Raw genomic sequence first — 24445 nt, forward strand, 5'->3', positions numbered from 1 at the left:
ACGAAATTCGCCGTCGCTGTTGCTACCAAAGATCAGACTGCCGAATCAGCTGCACAGGCCATCTGTCAACACTTCGTTCGGGTCTACGGGTGTCCGGAGCGGCTGCACTCGGATCAGGGGGCATGTTTCGAAGGGCGAGTCATTGAAGAACTTCAGCAGATGTATGGAATCAAGAAGTCCAGGACCACCCCGTATCATCCACAAGGGAATGGCGCGTGTGAACGTTTCAACCGGACTCTCTTACAACTGATCCGAACCTTAGCAGAAGACAAAAAGCCCGACTGGCCTCGATTCCTCCCAGAACTGCTGTGGGCCTATAACAATCAAGTCCATTCTGTCACCGGATACACGCCTTACACCCTCCTTTTTGGCCGCCCAGGCAAAGGCATCCATGAGCTACACCTGTCTAACCCTGATGAAGACACCTGTGGTACCTATCCTTCCTGGCTACAAGCACACCGTCAAAGGATGGAAACTGTCTACCGGCTGGTGGAACAGCAGATCCAGGACCAGGTCCACGCTGATCCACTTCCAGTACAAGAAGACCTACTGAGTGTGGGTCAACTAGTCCTAGTTCGTATAAAGAAACCGCAAGGAAAACTCCGGCCCAAGTGGGAGACCGAAGTCTATCGAATAATTGGACACCCGTACCCTGGTGGCCCCGTCTACCAAGTACAAGGCGAAGACAGCGGCAGCCTCCGCACCCTGCACCGTAACATGTTGCGCCCCTGCCGTTCTCAGCCTGACTCCTCTCCTGTGATACCTAGAGAGATGGATATCACTAATACTGTGGGAGACACCGACACCGGGGATGTAGAGGTAGAAGACATACCTACCCCGGCTCGCCTGACTGACGCGTCTGAACCCCTTGCCTCCTCGACTGACTTACCGACTGGGGCAGAGTGGGGTGACTGATCGGGGAGAGAGATTAGCACCCGTTAGGCGGACAGCTAGGACCAACGCAGGAGTGCCCCCGGGACAGTCCTACAGAGACCAATATGTGTGGCCCTTTTCACAGCCGGGTCCTACAACCTCCACAGCCATCACCGCCCTGGAATCAGTCAGTCGTTGACAGGGACTGCCAACCTTCAAGTGGGGGGGCGTGTAATGAGCTGGCCGGCTCTGACTGTTCTGTGATCATTGACATAGAATCTGTGACAGACACTGCCCCCGTGTGGCCAGAAGTTGTACCTATGCCGAATGTGATTACAGGGAAACAAACTGTATTTGCAAAACTCCCCCCTGCTGTGTCATGTGATCAGGAAGGAGAGGAAGAAAAAGCCCGGGAAGTCTGTCTGTGCAGAGAGAGATCAGTGTGTGATCTGGCGTCCTCCCATATATGCGACATAGGAGATTGCCTGGATGATTCCCCTCTCTTGAAAGCTGACATCCAGATTGTTCCCAGCTCCCACACTGCAGAGCACTCAGTGGTGACATCTCCACAGATCCTGAACCCACGAACTGTAAGCGGGTCCTCTGTTGAGAGGCCGAACATTCCACCCCTACCTGCCGTACCCCAAGGACTACAGTTTGGACCTGAGAGACGGAATTTTGTTTAATCCCTGTTGTCTTCTCTTCGGCTGGAGCGTCCCCCTGCAGTGACAGGCCTGCGACGTGGGAAGATAACCTTCTGGAGCAAAGAGACTGGTAACGTGTGGATAGGGAAAGTGAGGGACAGTTTGTATTACACGTTATTTCTGTGGATAGGCATATTTTGTGTTGTTTATTATTGTGTTCCGCTGTGTTAAGGAAAAATGTATAACAGTAAAGATATGTTTGTTAAAATGGAATCTGGGTGTGGAAGTTCTGCTGAGCCAGATCATGGATATACATGGGCGAACTTGCCCTCGGCCACTTCATCGTCATGACAGCATTGACCTCCCGCACAGAACCCTCCCTGGCACCGTGACAGATGGAAGTTCAACACGGTGTGAGAGACCTGAAGATTCCAACATAACTGGAGGGCAATCAGAAGACCATACGGGTGCCGTTCTGGAGAAAAAAAATAGCTTAATTACAGCCGTTTGCTCCTTACCCGCCCTCTTCTTTTTTCGCTGAAGTCCACATCGCTTATAAAAAAGAACGCTTACAATAACGATTAATAGAATTCCCAGGACTGTCCCAGATATAATTCCGGCTGTAACTCCTGCACTTTTATAAATGGCCGATTCATGAAAATCTGAAAGAAGAAGAGAAGAAAGAAAAAAAAAAGACATAAAAGGAAAAAAATATCTATACTAATAAATCATAGGTTTTTATGTTATGTCATGAAAGACTAAAGAAGTTTAGCAATATCAATGAAAAAATCATAACTTATGGGTTTTCGCACAATGAAATAAGCAAGAAAGAATAAAAAAAACTACTAAAACTTTGATCTGCACACACTTGATCAGTAGAGATAACAACGGAAAAGATTTCGATATAAACTAAAGGGGTTGTCCCAATTCAGGTCCCCAGGTGCTAACTTTGCTTTTTTCACCCTTTCCAGGTCCGATGCGTAGTCTCCGCAGATTTTCCTCACGTCAGTTATTGACTGCAGCGCTGATGCCACGTCGACAGTGCATAAGCCAATCAGTGAGGTCTGTCTCCTCAGGAAGAGCCTCTGAGCTCCACAGGGGCGTATCAATCTCAGTCACAGAGGGTGAGGCCGCAACTGGGCTCATGCTGGAGGTGTGCCCGCCAACCCCAGTGCCTACGTCAGCTGGATATGTTTCGCCACAGCAGGCATGACGATGTCAGCTGCCTGCTACAGAAGAGAACGCCATACATCGTTGGACCTGAAGAAGGTGTGAAGAATGTTTTTTTTTTTATGTTTTCATGTAGAGGCAGAACGAAATACATAAATACCATAAGACCAGGATAGGGGACATATATGCCAGGATTTGGGAGATATAAACCAGGTTGGGTGACATATACTAGAAAGAGGGACATGTATACCAAATGGGGGACATATATACTAGGAAGGGGCCCAGGATGAGGGACATATATAGTAGGATGGGGGGAAGATATATACCAAGAAGGGGGACATATAAACCAGGATGGGGGACATATATACCAGGAAGAGGCCCAAGATTGGTGACATACAGTACATACTTGGAAGGGATCCAGGATGGGGGGCACACATAACAGGAAGGGGCCCAGACTAGGATGCATAAATAACAGGAAGGGGCCCAAGATGGGGGATTTATGTGCCTGGAAGAGACTCAGGATGGACTAACATATACACTTGGAAATCGCCCAGGATGGAGGACATTAGTACGGGATGGGGGACATTAATACATAATGAAGTGATGGGAACAAACATGTTATAGGATTTAGAAAGCTACAAGGACCCATACATCTGACCAACATGCAGGGGAGGGGCCCGAGGTCCAAATTTTTCACCATGGTCCATCAGACTTTAGTTACACCACTGGAGTTCAATGATTGGTGGCAGTACTGTTAACGTAAAATCAACGTTGCAACCTATAACAGACACCGGGAGTAACGGGGAAAACTCAGTGCTGGACCTGGAAATGATGAGTAAAGCCCATTTTTTAGTTTATTACAAACAGGGAACAACTCCTTTAATCTATTACTCTTCCTACACTTATCCACATCACATACTGTATATTTTTACCTCCCAAAATCATGGATTTATTCATTGATGATGATTGACAAATAACTTTTTGGTATATTTGCCAAATGGAACATGATATATTTAATAAAATGGTGCAACATAGACTGGCATAAAATTGAATAAAATTCATATATAGCAATTCAACATTCCCTCGTTTACCATGCAGTTTACAGGACTAGCTACTCTACGCGGCAACTAGGAGGCATTCCTAAGGAAGTTCTCTTGGACTTTGTCTAGCTATTGCTTATGGAGAAATGTTTAATGAAAGTACAGAACAACATCTGGACTCTGATTTTGTATAATCTTCCGTCTATTTAACTAACTATACTAAAAAATATAGATTAAGAAAACTCTGGTCAGATTGAAGACATTGTGTGCATATAGCCTATTGTGGAAAACCCCCAAAAATTGTATTTTTGGCTCATGTACAGTACTTGCATGTTTAGAGTCTGATGTTGCAGTCATGTATGGTGTTGCAGTGGTGGATCCATATGGTTCAGTGACCATTGGTTCATTTTCTTCACCTGAAATCAGATTAGATGAATAGGCTGAGCATCAATCAATGCAGCAGTTGCATGTGGCCAAAACCAAGTTTACCTGTGGTGGTCAATGGTATTACCTTCCAAATGACTTGGCCGTTGGCCACTGCATTTTTCAGCCATAATATAACTAATTGCTCAAAGACAAGTAGAAATCAGCTTCCTTCTAAGTTAGTCAACATATTTTATCAACTCAAAGTACACAATCTTATAGAGGGTTCTCCAAGAATATGATTAAAAAAGGTCCACCATCACACATTTGAAGCTGCAACTCAATCTAGTTTACATGTCAGGATGGCTTTCAGCCCAAGGGAACACTGCTTGAGATGTGTGTCTCATCTGTAAGACTGAGAAAAAGCATAATAAAAAAAAAGTTAAAAAAAATTCTCCTCGCCTGACTAAGCCAAACATTTTCTTTTCTCCTGCTTCAGTCCTGCTCCATGGGAATTTGTAACCCTGTTCTGCTCAGTTAGTCTGACAGCTGCGCAGCAGGGCCTGGAGATAGGTTGACCACAGATTACGACTGAGGTTGGAGAACAAAAAGCCTGTTATGCTTAGTCAGCTGAGGAGATTTTTTTCTCCTGCTCCAGCCCTGCTCCATGACTGGTTGAGCAAATGAGGTATGTTCGTTCATGATGATTCTCCTCTGACAGTTGAGACAAATGTATTAAGCAATGTTTCTTAAGCCTGCAACCCATCATGACTCGTGACTAAAATGAGAAGTGGTCATATATTAATGTATTCCAAGCTTTGATAGTGCCCTATTTAGGGACACCTATCCTACCTGCCACTGACGCTAAATAGCTAGATTAAATTATCCTAATCATGGCTGCAGTCCATGATTTGGTATGAAGGTATGAGGGTAAGTATATTCGGTGATCAGTGATCTGATGTTCAGTCATCAGTGGACTGAAGCTGTAATCAAAATATTAATAGTCCATTATAGCTTCAGTCCCCTGATGCTAATCTATGTGAAACATGTAGCTATGAGCTATTTTAACAGCTTGTGTGGCCCTATATCTATCACTGAATATAATTACCCTCATAACTTCATGCCAACTCATGGACAGTAGCCACGAATAGGATAATTTAATCTAGTTATTTAACGTCAGTGGCAGGTTGGAAAGGTGTCCCTAAATAGGGCACTATCAGAAATTGGAATACATTAATATAGGACCAAAAAGTATTTTATCATTCCTACAGGGTTTGTATAACACGTAGTTGTCTAAGGCCGGTTTCACACGTCAGTGGCTCCGGTACGTGAGGTGACAGTTTCCTCCCGTACCGGAGACACTGACACACGTAGACCCATAAAAATCAATGCATCTGTTCAGATGTCATTGATTTTTTGCGGACCGTGTCTCCGTGTGCCAAACACGGAGACATGTCAGTGTTCGTGGGAGCGCACGTATTACACGGACCCATTAAAGTCAATGGGTCCGTGTAAAACACGGACCTCACACGGACGTTCTCCGTCTGGGGTCCGTGTGCGTGCAGGAGACAGCGCTACAGTAAGCGCTGTCCCCCCCACATGGTGCTGAAGCCGCGATTCATATCTTCTGTGCAGCAGCGTTTGCTGCATAGAAGATATGAATAATAGTGTTTAAATGAAAGATCTATGTGTCCGCCGCCCCCCCACCCCCTGTGCGCCCCCCCGCTGTCCTGAAAATACTCACCCGCTCCCTCGTTGGCTGTCACTCCTTCCTCTCTGCCCCGCGCCTCCTACTGTATGCGGTCACGTGGGGCCGATCATTTACAATCATGAATAGTCGGCTCCGCCCCTATGGGAGGTGGAGCCACATATTCATGACTGTAAATGATCGGCCCCACGTGACCGCATACACTAGAAGCCGCGACCAGACCAGGAAGCAGCGAGGGAGCGGGTAAGTATTTTCTGACCAGCGGGGGGGCGCACAGGGGGTGGGGGGGTGGCGGACACATAGATCTTTATTTGAAACACTATGATTCATATTTTCTCTGCAGCAAACGCTGCTGCAGGGAACATATGAATCGCGGATTCAGCAAGATGCAGAGTGGGTACCACACACTCCGTGTGGTACCCACTCGCCATACGGGCGGCACACGTGTGCCGCACGTATGGCCTGCGTGAGTTCCCAGGCACACGGACACGGATAACTCCGGTACCGATTTATTCCGGTACCGGAATTATCTGGACGTGTGGGACAGCCCTAAAATGGGATGCAGCATGAAATATGTGATGGTGGCCATTTTTATCACATTCTCTGAAAATCTCTTTAAGGATCCATAGTTTATTAGATAAAAGTCAGTCATGCCAACTTTCCTATGACAGATGATGTTGGGGGTGAAAAGGATCTGGCTAGTGGAGTTTCATCAGCCAATCTATTGTTTTCAAGGGAGACAAGCCACTGCCAGGAGTGTCTTGCAGTATTGTTCTATTTTTTCCCTGTTAAAAATACACGTATGCTCAGAGGAGCCAAGCGCTCATGTGTATGGGGAAGACAGGAGAGATAACTGTCTGCTATTTCATGTTTAAGGCCAGTTTTATAGCAAAATAGCTTTTTTTTAAAGAAACCTGTGTTGTAGGCATCTTGAGCATGACGTTGAGCTGCACTTCCACTCCTTGGAACTGGAGTCTGATATTGTGTTTCTGTAATCTGTATAAGATGGCCATTGTTGAACATGTGGGAGCCATCTTGTTTCCTGTTTGGCTCACCTTAAAGCCACGTGAAACACCCACACATTCCTTGAGGATTTTGTCTAGCTTTTAGTCCCTACTTCTGCAACATACAGTCCGTGGGCTGCATGAGGCCCACCAAAGTATTTGCTGTGGCCTGCAGAGCTCTTTATTCTTCCTATATTCAATCTATTCACGTATTTCTGATGCAAATACATTTAAACACTGAACACTGTTGCCGGGACTGGAGCAGAGGAGCGCCTATCAGCCCCGGCCCCAATGTGCAGCAAGGTGATGAGGTCATCATGCTGCTGATTTCATCACGCTGCTATCGGCATTTCATCACCAAAGCGCCACAGAGGATCAGAAATGGTGAAATGATGGGCAACAATAAGCGCTCCACAAGGAACCAAAGATTAAATACCTTATCATTGTGATTGAGGTGGGGAGGAGGTTAATGTAACAATTAGGGCACATAATGGGGGGGTGACAACTGTGCACAGTTTCGCGAGAGGCAGTGGAGGTGGGAAAATACTTTACTCACAGGAGCAGTATGAGGAATATTTTACAGAGAAGCAGTATAGGGGGACTATTTTGCATAGTGGCAATGTTGGTGGATATTTTGGAGAGGGGCAGTGTGGGAGGGTAATACTGTTTAGAGGAGCAGTGTCCTGGGGATATTTTGCAAACGATAAATGTGCAGGGGGATATATTGGAAAGGGGCAGTGTGCGGAGCGTATTTTGCCGAGGGGCAGTGGGGAATATTTTGCAAAGAGAATTATGCGGGGCGGGGGACATTTTGCAGAGGGGCAGTGTTCTGGGGACAATTTGCTTAGGGGCTGTGCCAGGGGATATATTGGAGAGTGGCAGTGCGGGTGGGAGGGATATTTTACAGAATGGTGGTGTGGGGATATTTTGGAGTGGGGCAGTGTGGAGGTCACTGATGAAGAAAGAGAAGGGGAAAATCTACAGATACAAGCTGTTAGGAGTCGAGTTTCCTCTGCTGCACAGAGGGAATCTCGATCCGTGTCTGCTGCGGTCTCCCATTCTCCATTGGCCGCAGTGGAGCCTGCTCAGCAGAGACGTTGGTCGCAGCGTCTTACTGAATTCAGTGCAAAGGGTTATTGCTGCATCTCCAGGCTCTGCTATTGTACCCTGCACTGATCTACGGCGAACAGGCTTTTCTGGGACTAAGTTGTTGTGAATTTATCTTTTTGGCTCCCTCTAGTGGTTACTAGTGATTTGACTCTGGGAATGTCTGCCATCCCTTGTATGCTCACCTGGGTCGTTAGGTCAGGGGTGTTGCTATATAAGCTCCCTGGACCTTCAGTTCAATGCCTGGCAACGTTGTAATCAGAGCTAATCTGTTGTGCTCTTGTCTACTGATCCTGGTTCCTGCTAAATTAAGCTAAGTCTGCTTTCTTGCTTTTTGCTATTTATTTTTGTTTGCATTTTTGTCCAGCTTGTACATATCTGTATCCTAACCTTGCTGGAAGCTCTAGGGAGGCTGGAGTTCTCCCCCCGGGCCGTTAGACGGTTCGGGGGTTCTTGAATCTCCAGTGTGGATTTTGGTTAGGGTTTTTGTTGACCATATAAGTTATCTTACTACATTCTGCTATTAGTAAGTGGGCCTCTCTTTGCTAAACCTAGTTCATCTCTGTGTTTGTCATTTCCTCTTACCTCACCGTTATTATTTGTGGGGGGCTTGTATCCGACTTTTGGGGTCTATTCTCTGGAGGCAAGAGAGGTCTTTGTTTTCCTCTTCTAGGGGTAGTTAGTCCTCCGGCTGGCGCGAGACATCTAGCGACCAACGTAGGCATGTTCCCCGGCTACTTCTAGTGTTGGCGTTAGGAGTAGATATATGGTCAACCCAGTTACCACTGCCCTATGAGCTGGATTTTTGTACGTCGCAGACTTACTTGTTCCTTTGAGACCCTCGCCATTGGGGTCATAACAGTTTGCCAGGCCAGTATTAAATGTTAAATGCATTGCAGAAGCGGGATTATAAGAAAGAAAGTTCTGAGTTTTTTTTTCTCTTTCTCATTTTTTTTTCTTTTCCCCTTTACCTCTGAGTGGCTTGTGTTTGCTGCAGACATGAATGTCCAGACCTTGATTACAAGTGTGGACCAGCTTGCTGCTCGTGTGCAGGGCATACAAGATTATGTTATCAGAAATCCTATGTCAGAACCTAAGATACCGATTCCTGAACCGTTTTCCGGAGACCGATTTAAATTTAGAAATTTCAGGAATAATTGTAAATTGTTTTTGTCCCTGAAACCCTGTTCATCTGGAGAATCCACTCAGCAAGTAAAAATTGTTATTTCTTTTTTACGGGGCGACCCTCAGGATTGGGCTTTCTCGCTGGCGCCAGGAGATCCGGCATTGGCTGACATTGATGCGTTTTTTCTGGCGCTCGGTTTGCTTTATGAGGAACCCAATCTTGAGATTCAGGCAGAAAAAGCCTTGCTGGCGATGTCTCAAGGCCAGGACGAGGCTGAAGTGTATTGCCAAAAATTTCGGAAATGGTCCGTGCTGACCCAGTGGAACGAGTGTGCATTGGCTGCAAATTTTAGAAATGGCCTTTCTGAAGCCATTAAGAATGTGATGGTGAGTTTTCCCATTCCCACAGGTCTGAATGATTCTATGGCCCTGGCTATTCAAATTGACCGGCGGTTGCGGGAGCGCAAAACCGCAAATTCCCTCATGGTGTTGTCTGAACAGGCACCTGATTTAATGCAATGTGATAGAATCCTGACTAGAAATGAACGGAAAATTCATAGACGCCAGAATGGCTTGTGTTACTACTGTGGTGATTCTACACATGTTATCTCAGCATGCTCTAAACGTCTTACTAAGGTTGTTAGTCCGGTCGCCATTGGTAATTTGCAACCTAAATTTATTCTATCTGTAACTTTGATTTGCTCACTGTCATCGTATCCTGTCATGGCGTTTGTGGACTCAGGTGCTGCCCTGAGCCTTATGGATCTGTCATTTGCCAAGCGCTGCGGATTTGTTGTTGAGCCATTGGAAAATCCTATCCCTCTTAGGGGTATTGATTCTACGCCATTGGCAAAAAATAAACCGCAGTTTTGGACACAGGTTACCATGTGCATGACTCCCGAACATCGGGAGGTAATACGTTTTCTTGTTCTGCATAAAATGCATGATTTGGTTGTTTTGGGTTTGCCATGGTTACAGACCCATAATCCAGTCTTGGACTGGAAGGCTATGTCAGTGTCAAGTTGGGGCTGCCATGGAATTCATGGAGATTCCCTGCCCTTGTCTATTGCTTCTTCTACGCCTTCGGAAGTTCCGGCGTATTTGTCTGATTATCAGGATGTCTTCAGCGAGTCTAAGTCCAGTGCACTGCCTCCTCATAGGGAATGTGACTGTGCAATAGATTTGATTCCTGGCAGTAAGTTTCCTAAGGGGAGACTGTTTAATCTGTCGGTACCTGAACATACCGCGATGCGTTCATATATCAAGGAGTCTCTTGAGAAGGGGCATATCCGTCCTTCTTCTTCCCCTCTTGGTGCGGGATTCTTTTTTGTGGCCAAAAAGGACGGATCTTTGAGGCCTTGTATTGACTATCGGCTTTTAAATAAGATCGCTGTCAAATTTCAGTATCCTTTGCCGCTGTTGTCAGATTTGTTTGCCCGGATTAAAGGTGCCAAGTGGTTCACCAAGATAGACCTTCGTGGTGCGTACAATCTTGTGCGCATTAGGGAGGGCGATGAATGGAAAACCGCATTCAATACGCCCGAAGGTCATTTTGAGTACTTGGTGATGCCATTTGGGCTCTCTAATGCACCTTCAGTTTTTCAGTCCTTCATGCATGACATTTTCCGGAAGTATCTGGATAAATTTTTGATTGTTTATCTGGATGATATCCTGGTTTTTTCTGATGATTGGGACTCGCATGTGGAGCAGGTCAGGATGGTTTTTGAGATTTTGCGTGAAAATTCTTTGTTTGTAAAAGGCTCAAAGTGTCTCTTTGGTGTACAGAAGGTTCCCTTTTTGGGGTTCATTTTTTCCCCTTCTGCTGTGGAGATGGATCCAGTCAAGGTCCGAGCTATTCATGATTGGACTCAACCCTCGTCAGTTAAGAGTCTTCAGAAGTTCTTGGGTTTTGCTAACTTCTACCGTCGTTTTATCGCAAATTTCTCTAGCGTTGTTAAACCGCTGACGGATATGACCAAGAAAGGCTCTGATGTAGCTAACTGGGCTCCTGCTGCCGTGGAGGCTTTCCAGGAGTTGAAACGCCGGTTTACTTCGGCGCCTGTTTTGTGCCAGCCTGACGTCTCACTTCCCTTTCAGGTTGAGGTGGATGCTTCGGAGATTGGGGCAGGGGCCGTTTTGTCGCAGAGAGGCCCTAGTTGCTCTACTATGAGACCTTGTGCCTTCTTCTCTAGGAAGTTTTCGCCGGCAGAGCGAAATTATGATGTGGGCAATCGGGAGTTGTTGGCCATGAAGTGGGCATTTGAGGAGTGGCGTCATTGGCTCGAGGGTGCTAAGCATCGTGTGGTGGTCTTGACTGATCACAAAAATCTGATGTATATCGAGTCTGCTAAACGCCTGAATCCTAGACAGGCCCGCTGGTCATTGTTTTTCTCCCGTTTTGACTTTGTGGTCTCGTATTTACCAGGTTCTAAGAATGTGAAGGCCGATGCTCTGTCTAGGAGCTTTGTGCCTGATGCTCCTGGAGTCGCTGAACCTGTGGGTATTCTTAAGGAAGGAGTTATCGTGTCTGCTATTTCTCCAGATCTGCGACGTGTGTTACAGAGATTTCAGGCTGGTAGGCCTGACTCTTGTCCACCTGACAGATTGTTTGTGCCTGCTAGATGGACCAGCAGAGTCATTTCCGAGGTTCATTCCTCGGTGTTGGCAGGGCACCCGGGAATTTTTGGCACCAGAGATCTGGTGGCCAGGTCATTTTGGTGGCCTTCCTTGTCAAGGGATGTGCGGTCATTTGTACAGTCCTGTGGTACTTGTGCTCGAGCTAAGCCTTGCTGCTCTCGTGCCAGCGGGTTGCTCTTGCCCTTGCCTGTCCCGAAGAGACCTTGGACACACATCTCTATGGATTTCATTTCTGATCTTCCGGTGTCTCAGGGCATGTCTGTCATCTGGGTGATATGTGATCGTTTCTCCAAGATGGTCCATTTGGTTCCTTTGCCTAAGCTGCCCTCCTCTTCTGATCTGGTTCCTGTGTTCTTCCAGAACGTGGTTCGTTTGCACGGCATTCCTGAGAATATTGTGTCGGAGAGAGGATCCCAGTTTGTTTCCAGGTTCTGGCGATCCTTTTGTGGTAGGATGGGCATTGAGTTGTCGTTTTCATCCGCTTTCCATCCCCAGACTAACGGACAAACGGAGCGAACTAATCAGACTCTGGAGGCTTATTTGAGGTGTTTTGTCTCTTCTGATCAGGATGATTGGGTGACCTTCTTGCCGTTGGCCGAATTTGCCCTTAATAATCGGGCTAGTTCCGCCACCTTGGTTTCGCCATTTTTCTGCAACTCTGGTTTCCATCCTCGTTTTTCCTCGGGACATGTGGAGCCTTCTGACTGTCCTGGGGTGGATTCCGTGGTGGATAGGTTGCAGCGGATCTGGAGTCATGTGGTGGACAACTTGAAGTTGTCACAGGAGAAGGCTCAGCGTTTTGCCAACCGCCGCCGCGGTGTGGGTCCCCGACTTCGCGTTGGGGATTTGGTATGGCTGTCTTCTCGATTTGTTCCTATGAAGGTCTCCTCTCCCAAATTTAAGCCTCGCTTCATTGGTCCTTACAAGATATTGGAAATCATTAATCCTGTATCCTTTCGCCTGGATCTTCCGGTGTCGTTTGCCATCCACAACGTATTTCATAGGTCCTTGTTGCGGCGGTACGTTGTGCCTGTGGTTCCTTCTGCTGAGCCTCCTGCTCCGGTGTTGGTTGAGGGCGAGTTGGAGTACGTGGTGGAGAAGATCTTAGATTCTCGTCTCTCCAGGCGGAGGCTTCAGTACCTGGTCAAGTGGAAGGGCTATGGTCAGGAGGATAATTCCTGGGTGGTCGCCTCTGATGTGCATGCGGCCGATTTGGTTCGTGCCTTTCACACCGCTCATCCTGATCGCCCTGGTGGTCTTGGTGAGGGTTCGGTGACCCCTCACTAAGGGGGGGGTACTGTTGTGAATTTATCTTTTTGGCTCCCTCTAGTGGTTACTAGTGATTTGACTCTGGGAATGTCTGCCATCCCTTGTATGCTCACCTGGGTCGTTAGGTCAGGGGTGTTGCTATATAAGCTCCCTGGACCTTCAGTTCAATGCCTGGCAACGTTGTAATCAGAGCTAATCTGTTGTGCTCTTGTCTACTGATCCTGGTTCCTGCTAAATTAAGCTAAGTCTGCTTTCTTGCTTTTTGCTATTTATTTTTGTTTGCATTTTTGTCCAGCTTGTACATATCTGTATCCTAACCTTGCTGGAAGCTCTAGGGAGGCTGGAGTTCTCCCCCCGGGCCGTTAGACGGTTCGGGGGTTCTTGAATCTCCAGTGTGGATTTTGGTTAGGGTTTTTGTTGACCATATAAGTTATCTTACTACATTCTGCTATTAGTAAGTGGGCCTCTCTTTGCTAAACCTAGTTCATCTCTGTGTTTGTCATTTCCTCTTACCTCACCGTTATTATTTGTGGGGGGCTTGTATCCGACTTTTGGGGTCTATTCTCTGGAGGCAAGAGAGGTCTTTGTTTTCCTCTTCTAGGGGTGGTTAGTCCTCCGGCTGGCGCGAGACATCTAGCGACCAACGTAGGCATGTTCCCCGGCTACTTCTAGTGTTGGCGTTAGGAGTAGATATATGGTCAACCCAGTTACCACTGCCCTATGAGCTGGATTTTTGTACGTCGCAGACTTACTTGTTCCTTTGAGACCCTCGCCATTGGGGTCATAACACTAAGTCCTGCTTTGCACACACTGAGCATGCCCAGGGTAAGATCTCTCACTGGAGATCAAGGGTCACATGTTCAGGTACTGCAGCCAAATCTATTCGTCTTTCTAGGAAGGTCCTGTAGGTACGCAGGCTCTGTAGCAGTTTCTTATTGGTCCTCTTTTGGAAGGTCCTGTACGTGCTGCAGCTATTTAAGGCTCGCATGGCCGCACGGCCATGCGCTAGTATCTTCTAAAGTTACGTGCTTTGCGCCACTGTGGTCATATGCGTGAATGTGTTCAGGGACACGGCTGAAATAAGCCCCTAGAATGCTGGCACCTCCGGCGAGGAGATTGTGTATGAGAGTATTCAGGGACCCGGCTGAAATAAGCCCCTAGAATGCTGGCACCTCTGGCGAGGAGTGTTGTGTGCATGCATGACCACTGACTGCTCTCGTCTGGGTAGTTAGCCTGTGTCTCTGTGAGAGTTAGCAGGGCACAGAGCTTTGCTTTCTCTGCCTCTCTGTGAAGCTAACAGAGCTGGTTAATACCGCCATATTGTGCCGCCATTCATTTAGCAGCAGGATATTTCCTGAACGGTGGATCCCGGGTTGCGAACGCACCAATCACATCAATAAATATATTCGGTGCGTTCCACAAACCCTAACACAAGCTTTTCACATGAAATCTCGTCATGGCGTCTGTGCTACATGGAGACAAAAAGGGATAGGGGCGACTTCAATCAGAGCAGATGTCACCTTTCAGGTACCTGCATGTAAATGTTTATGATATTGCCAGCGCCTCATCAGTGCTGTGATTCCTGTATGGTCTGCAGTCTGATGATCACTGTTAACAACTCCCAGTATTTCCTTACCATTATTAAAGACATACTGGAACTTGTAGGTTCATGTGATGCAATTGTACATGGGGCTGGCCTGACATTGCAATTGATCGCTGCACTATGGCCAGTAATTTATTCATGTACTGACGGTGGTTCTGGCACGGCATTCATGTATTGATTGTGGTTCTGGCTTTGCATTCATGTGCTGATGATGGTTCTGACATTGTACATATGTATCAATCCAAAATGTGCTTCATGGCAATGTTAAGAGTTAATAATCCTCAAAACTTTGAGTTTTGAGAGAAGGAAGATGAGTTAGCGAGGATCTGCTCAGTGTCGGCTCCACAAACTTAGTGTAATTGGCATATGTTCACACTTACATTTTGGAGTGGAAACTGAGCAGAATCTCTCCAATTCTGCCTCAAATACTCAAAACTTGGCACTTGTGATGTATTAATGTATTAATTGTGGTTCTGGTGATGTATTCATATAAGTAGCCTTTTACATTTTTTGTGTCCCTTGTGATTGGCTCAGTATGGCATACTTAAGTTTTACTATAGAATCAATTGAGGGAAAAATGATTGCAGAAACACAATAGCAGCCTCCAGTGGTAAGGAGTGGAAATGCAGCACAATGTATCAAAGTGAAAATAGCAGCCACTAGTGGTTACTCCGCAGAAGGACAATAGAATCCTGACTCCAGACATGTAGGCAGCATGGCAGGTCAATGGTTAGCATAGTAATAGTAACCTTGCAGCGCTGGGTTCATAGGTTCAAATCCCATTAACTCCTTCATGGCTGGACTTTTTTCTGTTTTAATTACGGTATTTCATCCCCTTCTTACAAGTCATAATTTTTTTTAATTTTTCCTATTCTTGTTGCAAGACGAGTTGTACTTTTGAATAACACCATTCATTTTATCATGTTATGCACTGAAAAGCAGGAAAAAAATTCTAGTGTGTTGAAAATTCAAAAAGGTGCTATTCCAAAATTATTTTAATTTACTATGTTCAATATAGACTAAAACTGACCTGGCAATATGATTCTCTAGGTCAGTACAATTATGTAGATACTAAACAGGTATAGTTTTTTTCTTTTTTGTTTAATGGTGAAAAAAAAAAAGAAATATGTAAAAAATAACAATTATGCTTGTGTAGCAATTTTCCAAGGTCCGACACATTTTTAATTTTGGGGGTATAGTGATGTGTGAGGGCTTATTTTTTATGCTCTGAGCTGATGTTTTTGCTTTTACTGATACCATTTTGGAGTAATTCTGGCATTTCAACTTTTTCTTTCCTTAATTGTTACGCTGTTTACCATTCTGATTAATGTATTTTATATTTTGATAAATTGTGCTTTTACGATACTAAATATGTGTATTTTTTTAAATTGCCTTATTTTTAATGGGGCAAGAGAGGGGTGATTTGAATGTTTGTATTTTTGCATTTTTTTCATATTTTTTAAAAACTTTTTTTACTGTATTTCTAAGTTCTCTTAGGGTGGGATCATCCAATCACTTGCACAGTTTAAGCACTGCAATGTATGGCGAAAATCACGATCTCCTATGAACGCCAGCTAAAAGCTTATATTTTAAGTATGACAATACTCACGTGATATTGACAGAGTATAGACTTCACTGGAGCTTCTGCTGACCAGATTCTCCGCTCGGCACTCATATTTTCCTTCGTCGCTACTTTTGATGTTAGAAAATATGATCGTCCCGTTCTCATGCATTACAATGTTTCCATTTTTTACTTGTATTATTTCAGATCTCGATTTCATCCATACGATCCGGTCGGCATTGGCTGTGGCACAGGTAAGGGAGGCAAAGTGATTTTCTTTGATTTCAGAATGAGATGCTGTGATCACCGGTTTACCGACAGTCTCTACAGACAAGATGAAATAATAAATTACAGAAAGAAGCCATTAAAGAAGTAATCCTGTAAGGACATGTTGTTGCCTATACGAGGGAGTCCCGAGACTCTCACTTTTTCCACAAAACACAAAAGATCACTTGTACAAGCAACAATGCCGAACTGGTGCATGACTGCTTGCACTAGCCCGATTTATCAAGACCAGTGTTGCACTCGCTGGTTTTGAAAAGTGAGCTTGCTGGAGTCAGAAGGTGTCTGTCAAGTGGTGTGCGCCTCCATTCCCTGCACCAGAAATCAGTCAGGTGCTGGAGTGAGATTTCTGGCATACAGGACTAATCTGATTCATGACGTGCCGTGGCATCCTACTTCCGTTTCGCCCCTGCCCTAGCTTCGCCCATTTTGTTCATGGGAGAAACTGGCGTGAAAACACCAAAGATTGCAAAGATGCACCTAAATTTTGTGACTATTCAAAGCTTTTATTTTTGACTGAATGCTTTCATGAATCGCAGTCATAGACTTTTTGTTGAGCCAGTACACCGCCCTGTTTGGACTTGAGTAGAATCCGAGTGGTGCTGTTGACATATGTAAGCTCTTCAGAGCATAGTACGATATGTGCAGGTCTCAGGATCCAGATCCCAAATGATCGGCAGCACATTTACAACATATCAAAAATCATTTTAAATAAAAGTTAGCCTTTGAGACTTGACATCAGGTTCTTGTGAACTTCTAGAAATCTAGGTTCTAATTTATTGACGTAAGGTACAAATGACGGACCTAATGTCAAATTCCATCATCGGGTATTTCAAATTAGTAGTTTGATGTCTTTTTTTATGACAAAAGACCTGATGTAAGATCTGTGGTGCCATTGATCCATTTGAGATGCCCCAAGATACTTAATGACTTATAAAAGCATCTATCAGGATTTCACTAAAATGCTTCTCTATTCTTTCCATCGAAAGTGAGGGTCCTGCTGTTGTACCCCCTACAAAGATGTCGAATAGCATGGCAAACACTGCCTTAGGATTACAACATAGGTACCCACCGTAAACTTGTAGGTCAATATCCTCATCTTCTTGCATGTTTGTCTGTACCTTCACTATGTATTTCCCTCGATCCTCAACTTGAAGATCTCTGATCTGTAATGATCCGTTAGAGAAAGCGTTGACACGAGAGTTGTACTGTTCCCCAACAATTAGCGTACCACCGGTGTATGTGAATATGTGATACTTAGTGGTGGCTCTTGGTCCTTTAAACCATTTGAAAAAAATAATGTTTCCTTTAATTCCGGTAACACTCAAGATGACTGATTCCTTGGCTATCGGATACTCAGGTAGAGGCTCAATCCTTATTTTTCCATTGACCAGGCTGATGTGGAGGATTAAAACTAAAAGTGAAAAACACTGAAAATAAAAATGTATGAAGACTTCTACTGTACAAAGAAGCGATGAAGAAAAATAGTCTAACAAACGTCTTCTACGACACCGGGGAAGAATCTTTTCTGTGCTTACTAGGAGATGGTAGGTTCTAACTATAAACCTTTTTTGATCCCCACATCGGAATGGGAGTCAAAGGGATATTTTAGGCAAGCATATACAAGAGTTCCCTAACAGTCAACTTTCAGATTGGCTCTTTCTATACAAAACCATGACTTCTATCATATAAAACATTACCTGCTATCATGCCGGCTCTCATGGCTGATTCCTCGGTTGTAGGCTTCCCTGAGGTTCTGCTAGATATTATGTTCCTCTTTCTGCAGGACATACTGATGGGAATAACTGGTGATGCCGTGTTATCCTCTAAGACATATTGTACTGTAGTGCTATCAGAAGTTAGAGGATGTTTCCTTAGATAGAGAATTTCCTTTCAACTTCCTTTCAGCCTTCTCTACGATGGCCACCTCTGACTGTAGAGCAACGGTTATCGCTACAACAGTCAGCAGTTCTTGTAATAATGTCAAAAGTGAACACTCTGGCTACAATTAATCCATTGTCTTACTTTCAGTAGGATTTTTCTTGTGGCATTACCAAGGCTTAAATCCAGTTTATAGTGTTGACTATGTGCGGTGCCTTGCAAAAGTATTCAGCTCCCTGGAACATTTCAACCTTTTCCCATATGCTTCAAACATAAAGTAAATTTTTGGTGAAGAATCAACAGCAAGTGGAACACAGTTGTGAAGTTGAACAAAATGTATTGGTTATTTTACATTTTTGTGGAAATTCAAAAAATGAAAAGTGGGGCGTGCAATATTATTTGGCCCCCTTGCTTTCAGTGCAGCAAACTCACTCCAGAAGTTCATTCTGGATCTCTGAATGATCCAATGTTGTCCTAAATGCCTAATGATGATAAATATAATCCACCTGTGTGTAATCAAGTCTCTGTATAAATGCACCTGGTCTGTAATAGTCTCAGGGTTCTGTTTGAAGCACAGAAAGCATCATGAAGACCAAGGAACACAACAGGCAGGTCCGTGATACTGTTGTGGAGAAGTTTAAAGCTGAATTTGGATACAAAATGATTTCCAAAACCTTAAACATCCCAAGGAGCACTGTGCAAGTGATCATATTGAAATGGAAGGAGCATCATACCACTGCAAATCTACCAAGACCCGGCCGTCCCTCTAAACTTTCATCTCAAACAAGGAGAAGACTGATCAGAGATGCAGCCAAGAGGCCCATTATCACTTTGGATGAACTGCAGAGATCTACAGCTGAGGTGGGACAGTCTGTCCATAGGACAACAATCAGTCATACACTGCACAAATCTGGCCTTTATGGAAGAGTGGCAAGAAGAAAGCCATTTCTCAAAGATATCCATAAAAAGTGTTGTTTAAAGTTTGCAACAAGCCACCTGGGAGACACACCAAACATGTGGAAGAAGGTGCTCTGGTCAGATGAAACCAAAATTGAACTTTTTGGCAACAATGCCAAACGATATGTTTGGCGTAAAGGCAACACAGTTCATTACCCTGAACACACCATCCCCACTGTCAAGCATGGTGGTGGCAGCATCATGGTTTGGGCCTGCTTTTCTTCAACAGGGACAGGGAAGATGTTTAAAATTGATGGGAAGATGGATGGAGCCATGTATTTGGCTCCATCCATTCTTGAAGAAAACCTGTTGGAGTCTGCAAAAGACCTGAGACTGGGACGGAGATTTGTCTTCCAACAAGACAATGATCCCAAACATAAAGCAAAATCTACAATGGAATGGTTCACAAATAAACGTATCCAGGTGTTAGAATGGCAAAGTCAAAGTCCCGACCTCAATCCAATCGAGAATCTGTGGAAAGAGCTGAAAACTGCTGTTCACAAACTATCGCCATCAAACCTCACTGAGCTCAAGCTGTTTGCCAAGGAAGAATAGGCAAGAATTTCAGTCTCTCAATGTACAAAACTGATAGAGTCAGACCCCAAGAGCAGCTGTAATCACAGCAAAAGGTGGCGCAAAAAAGCATTAAGTTAAAGGGGCCAAATAGTATTGCACGTCCCACTTTTCAGTTTTTGAATTTCCACAAAAATTTAAAATAACCAATACATTTTGTTCAACTTCACAATTGTGTTCCACTTGTTGTTGATTCTTCATCAAAAATTTACATTTGGTATCTTTATGTTTGAAGCATGATATGTGGGAAAAGGTTGAAAAGTTCCAGGGAGCCGAATACTTTCGCAAGGCGCTGTAGCTGGTGAAGGAGAAGATAGAAGCAATAATAAAATAATGTCTTCTTCACCCTAAGGTACCCAGCTGTGTCTCATGATGGTAGCTCCAAGAACATCTGTCTGAGCTACCATCAGAACTGATACACACTTGAAGAACACATTGAGATACCAGAACCTTGGTATCCATAAGTTTTGAAGATGTGCATGAATGTTACACAGTGATGAGTCCACACACGTTATTACATATACGGGCTCTGGGTAGGGTGGATTCTCTAAACCCAAGCTCCGGGTGGGCTAACAGGCCACGGGCGTCGGTGCAGCAGTCATATGGAGCATGCGGAACACGGACATGTATAATGCTAACTAGAAGTTTAATAAAGTCCTGGAAACCACATACAGATTGCAGCTACTGAAAACTTTGGGCAGATAGCAGAGTTACAGAAGAATGTAGGCAAACAGGAGGCTTCATGGAGATGCAGACAGCAGAACTCTGGAGAGACAAAAAAAGTCAAATATCATGAAATCGGCATACAGTCAGGAAGATGTCCTGAAAACCGCAGGCGGGCAAATAGAAGAGGTCCTAGAAGACCGGAAACAGGTAGCAGACAAAACTCCAGAGTGACAAAGTCTAATACCTTGGAATCCACAAAGAGCCAGGAAACTGTAGACAGGAAGGTAGTGATACTGGAAACAGTAGGCAAGTAGCGATACCGGAAACCACAGGCAGGTAAGATGCTTTACTGGAAACAGCAGGAAAGTAGGTGAGGTCCTACACAGACAGGTAAAAAGGTTATTGGAAACTGCAAATAGGTAGCGATACTGGAAACCGCAGGTATGTAGGTAGTGAAACTGGAATCTGCTGGCAGGTAGGTGGCAAGTTTACTGGAAACTGCAGGGAAGTAACTCAGGGACTGGAAACTGTAACACTAATGCAGACAACCCTGGCTGCGAGAGCAGAGTACACAAAAACAGGCTTTTTGGAAAACTGTTCCCCCAAAAATACTAATACTGTCCCTCACTCCAGCTGCATCATGTCCTATACTAAGCAGAGCAGATTGGTGTTGGCACCCCTGATCTGGCATTTAAACAGGCCGGGACACATAGTGCACTGGTCAATCACAGACGTGCCAATACTTGGCACGTCTGTGATGGGTCTGGAAGGGCCTAGAGCCTAAATGCTTGTTGAGTGGCTGCGCTGCAGCCATTCAACAAACTTTATTCAGCATCTGAACCCAAACAGTTAACCGGACTTCCGGTAAAAATTCCATGTTCTAGGTTCGGTACTACACGCTAGATGTCAGGTGCAAACCTCGATCTTTGCAGTTCTGGTTCGCTCATCCCTAGTTGCATACCTCCCAACTTTTGAAGACGGGAAAGAGGGACAAAGTTTGCGGTGCGCGAAGCGCGTCGCGGCAAATTTTAGGCCACGCCTCTGACCACACCCATTCATAATTAGTCACACCCATATCCACGTCCCAACCACACCCATTTAGCACTGCCGATCACACTATTTCATATACAATAATTATAAACAAAAAAATATGGCCACACAGTGCTCCATACTGTATAATGGCCACAAATGATGCTCCATACTGTATAATGGCCACACATGATGCTCCATATTATATAATGAACACACATGACACTCCATAGTGTATAATGACCGCATGCATACTGTATAATGACCGCACATGATGCTCCATACTGTCTAATGACCGCACATGATGCTCCATACTGTATAATGACCGCACATGATGCTGCATACTGTATAATGACCGCACATGATGCTCCATACTGTATACTGGCCGCACATGATGCTCCATAGTGTCCAATGACCGCACATGATGCTCCATACTGTATAATGACCGCACATAATGCTCCATACTGTATAATGACCGCACATGATGCTGCATACTGTATAATGACCGCACATGATGCTCCATACTGTATAATGGCCCACATGATGCTCCATACTGTATACTGGCTGCACATGATGCTCCATACTGTATACTGGCTGCACATGATGCTCCATACTGTATAATGACCGCACATGATGCTCCATACTGTATAATGACCGCACATGATACTCCATACTGTATAATGACCCAACATGATGCTCAATACTGTATAATGACCGCACATGATGCTCCATACTGTATACTGGCTGCACATGATGCTCCATAGTGTCCAATGACCGCACATGATGCTCCATACTGTATAATGACCGCACATGATGCTCCATACTGTATAATGACCGCACATGATGCTGCATACTGTATAATGACCGCGCATGATGCTCCATACTGTATAATGGCCCACATGATGCTCCATACTGTATACTGGCTGCACATGATGCTACATACTGTATACTGGCTGCACATGATGCTCCATACTGTATAATGACCGCACATGATGCTCCATACTGTATAATGACCGCACATGATACTCCATACTGTATAATGACCCAACATGATGCTCAATACTGTATAATGACCGCACATGATGCTCCATACTGTATAATGACCGCACATGATGCTCCATACTGTATAATGACCGCACATGATGCTCCATACTGTATAATGACCGCACATGATGCTGCATACTGTATAATGACCGCACATGATGCTCCATACTGTATAATGACCGCACATGATGCTCCATACTGTATGCTGGCTGCACATGATGCTCCATACTGTATAATGGCCACACATGACGCTCCATACTGTATAATGGCCACACAGTGCTCCATACTGTATAATGGCCGCACATGATGCTCCATACTGTATAATGACTGCACATGATGCTCCATACTGTATAATGGCCCACATGATGCTCCATACTGTATACTGGCTGCACATGATTCTCCATACTGTATAATGGCTGCACATGATGCTCCATACTGTATAATGACCGCACATGATGCTCCATACTGTATAATGACCGCACATGATACTCCATACTGTATAATGACCGCACATGATGCTGCATACTGTATAATGACCGCACATGATGCTCCATACTGTATAATGGCCACACATGATGCTGCATACTGTATAATGACCGCACATGATGCTCCATACTGTATAATGGCCGCACATGATGCTGCATACTGTATAATGACATACAGGCACGCAGCTCACACACACAGCTCACACACACGGCTCACACGCACGCAGATCACACACACAGCATCACACACACACACGCAGTATCAAACATACACATGAAGCATCACAAACGCAGCTCACAAACACATGCAGCTTTGACACAAATGCATCACACACGCAGCCATCACACACACACACGCAGCCATCACACACACACGCAGCCATCACACACACGCAGCCATCACACACACGCAGCCATCACACACACACACCCAGCCATCACACACACACACAGCCATCACACACACACCCAGCCATCACACACACACACACACCCAGCCATCACACACACACACACCCAGCCATCACACACACACATCCAGCCATCACACACACACATCCAGCCATCACACACACGCAGCCATTACACACACGCAGCCATCACATACACACCAGATACCTCATACACACATGACACACACACACACATGCAGCATCAGACACACACACACATGCAGCATCAGACACACACACACACACACACACACGCTCTCCTCTGTGGTGCAGGGGCGGCTGATGTCCATGTGCAGCTCTTCAGTTCCTCCGGCTGCTCACATCTCTGCACTGTCCCGGCACCTCCCCCGTCTCTCCTTCTCTGCCGGGATAGCAGATAAGAGCAGGAGAAGCCGGAGCTCCGTGCACACACAGGAGGAAGTGAGTCGCTGACCTTTCATCTTGATCGCTGCTGGCTCTCTGCCTCAGCGTGGCAGGCAGCGCAGCGCCGCACAGGGGACGGGTTTGGTGGGGAGGTGACCCAGCTTTTATAAAAAAAAAAACAGCCACAAACCTAACCGCACTCAGGTGCCGCCCCCTGCATTGTCCCCGCCCTAGGCACGTAGTGCAGGACAACTATTGTCCCTCCCGGGATCCCGGGGCTGACTGTCAAAATCAGGACAGTCCCGCGGGATCCGGGACGGTTGAGAGGTATGCTAGTTGTAGTAATCATACAGCATCATGGAGGTTGAGTATAAGGCACATTTATTCCTCAGAACCTTGCTGCTAAACTTTTTTATTTGTACATTTTGTATATTGCATATATATATATATATATATATAGCTATAATATAACGCTGGGAGCGTCACTCTGTCCGAAGCCTTTATAGACTGCGCAAGCGCAAGCGCCGGCGCAGTCTGGACCCCACAGAGCGACGCTCCCAGGAGATCGCGGTATGCGTAAGCGCTGAACGCACACCGCGATCTCCAACA

The 24445-nt window shown here is 45.3% G+C and overlaps 1 protein-coding gene across 1 annotated transcript in view; it reads right to left on the reverse strand.

The window, feature by feature from the left end:
* Positions 1–24445, reverse strand: part of LOC143767780 (uncharacterized) — a 76521-nt gene that overhangs the window by 29153 nt on the left and 22923 nt on the right. Inside the window, exons 4-9 of the mRNA XM_077256301.1 lie at positions 20708–20841; positions 18087–18235; positions 17459–17800; positions 16153–16428; positions 4054–4143; positions 2036–2179 (exon numbers count right to left, since the gene is read on the reverse strand). Of these exons, the coding sequence (XP_077112416.1) occupies positions 2036–2179; positions 4054–4143; positions 16153–16428; positions 17459–17800; positions 18087–18235; positions 20708–20841 (1135 nt within the window). The remainder of the gene's footprint in view (positions 1–2035; positions 2180–4053; positions 4144–16152; positions 16429–17458; positions 17801–18086; positions 18236–20707; positions 20842–24445) is intronic.

This window comes from Ranitomeya variabilis, chromosome 4 (genome assembly GCF_051348905.1).
Source record: "Ranitomeya variabilis isolate aRanVar5 chromosome 4, aRanVar5.hap1, whole genome shotgun sequence".
Classification (NCBI taxonomy): Eukaryota; Metazoa; Chordata; class Amphibia; order Anura; family Dendrobatidae; genus Ranitomeya; species Ranitomeya variabilis.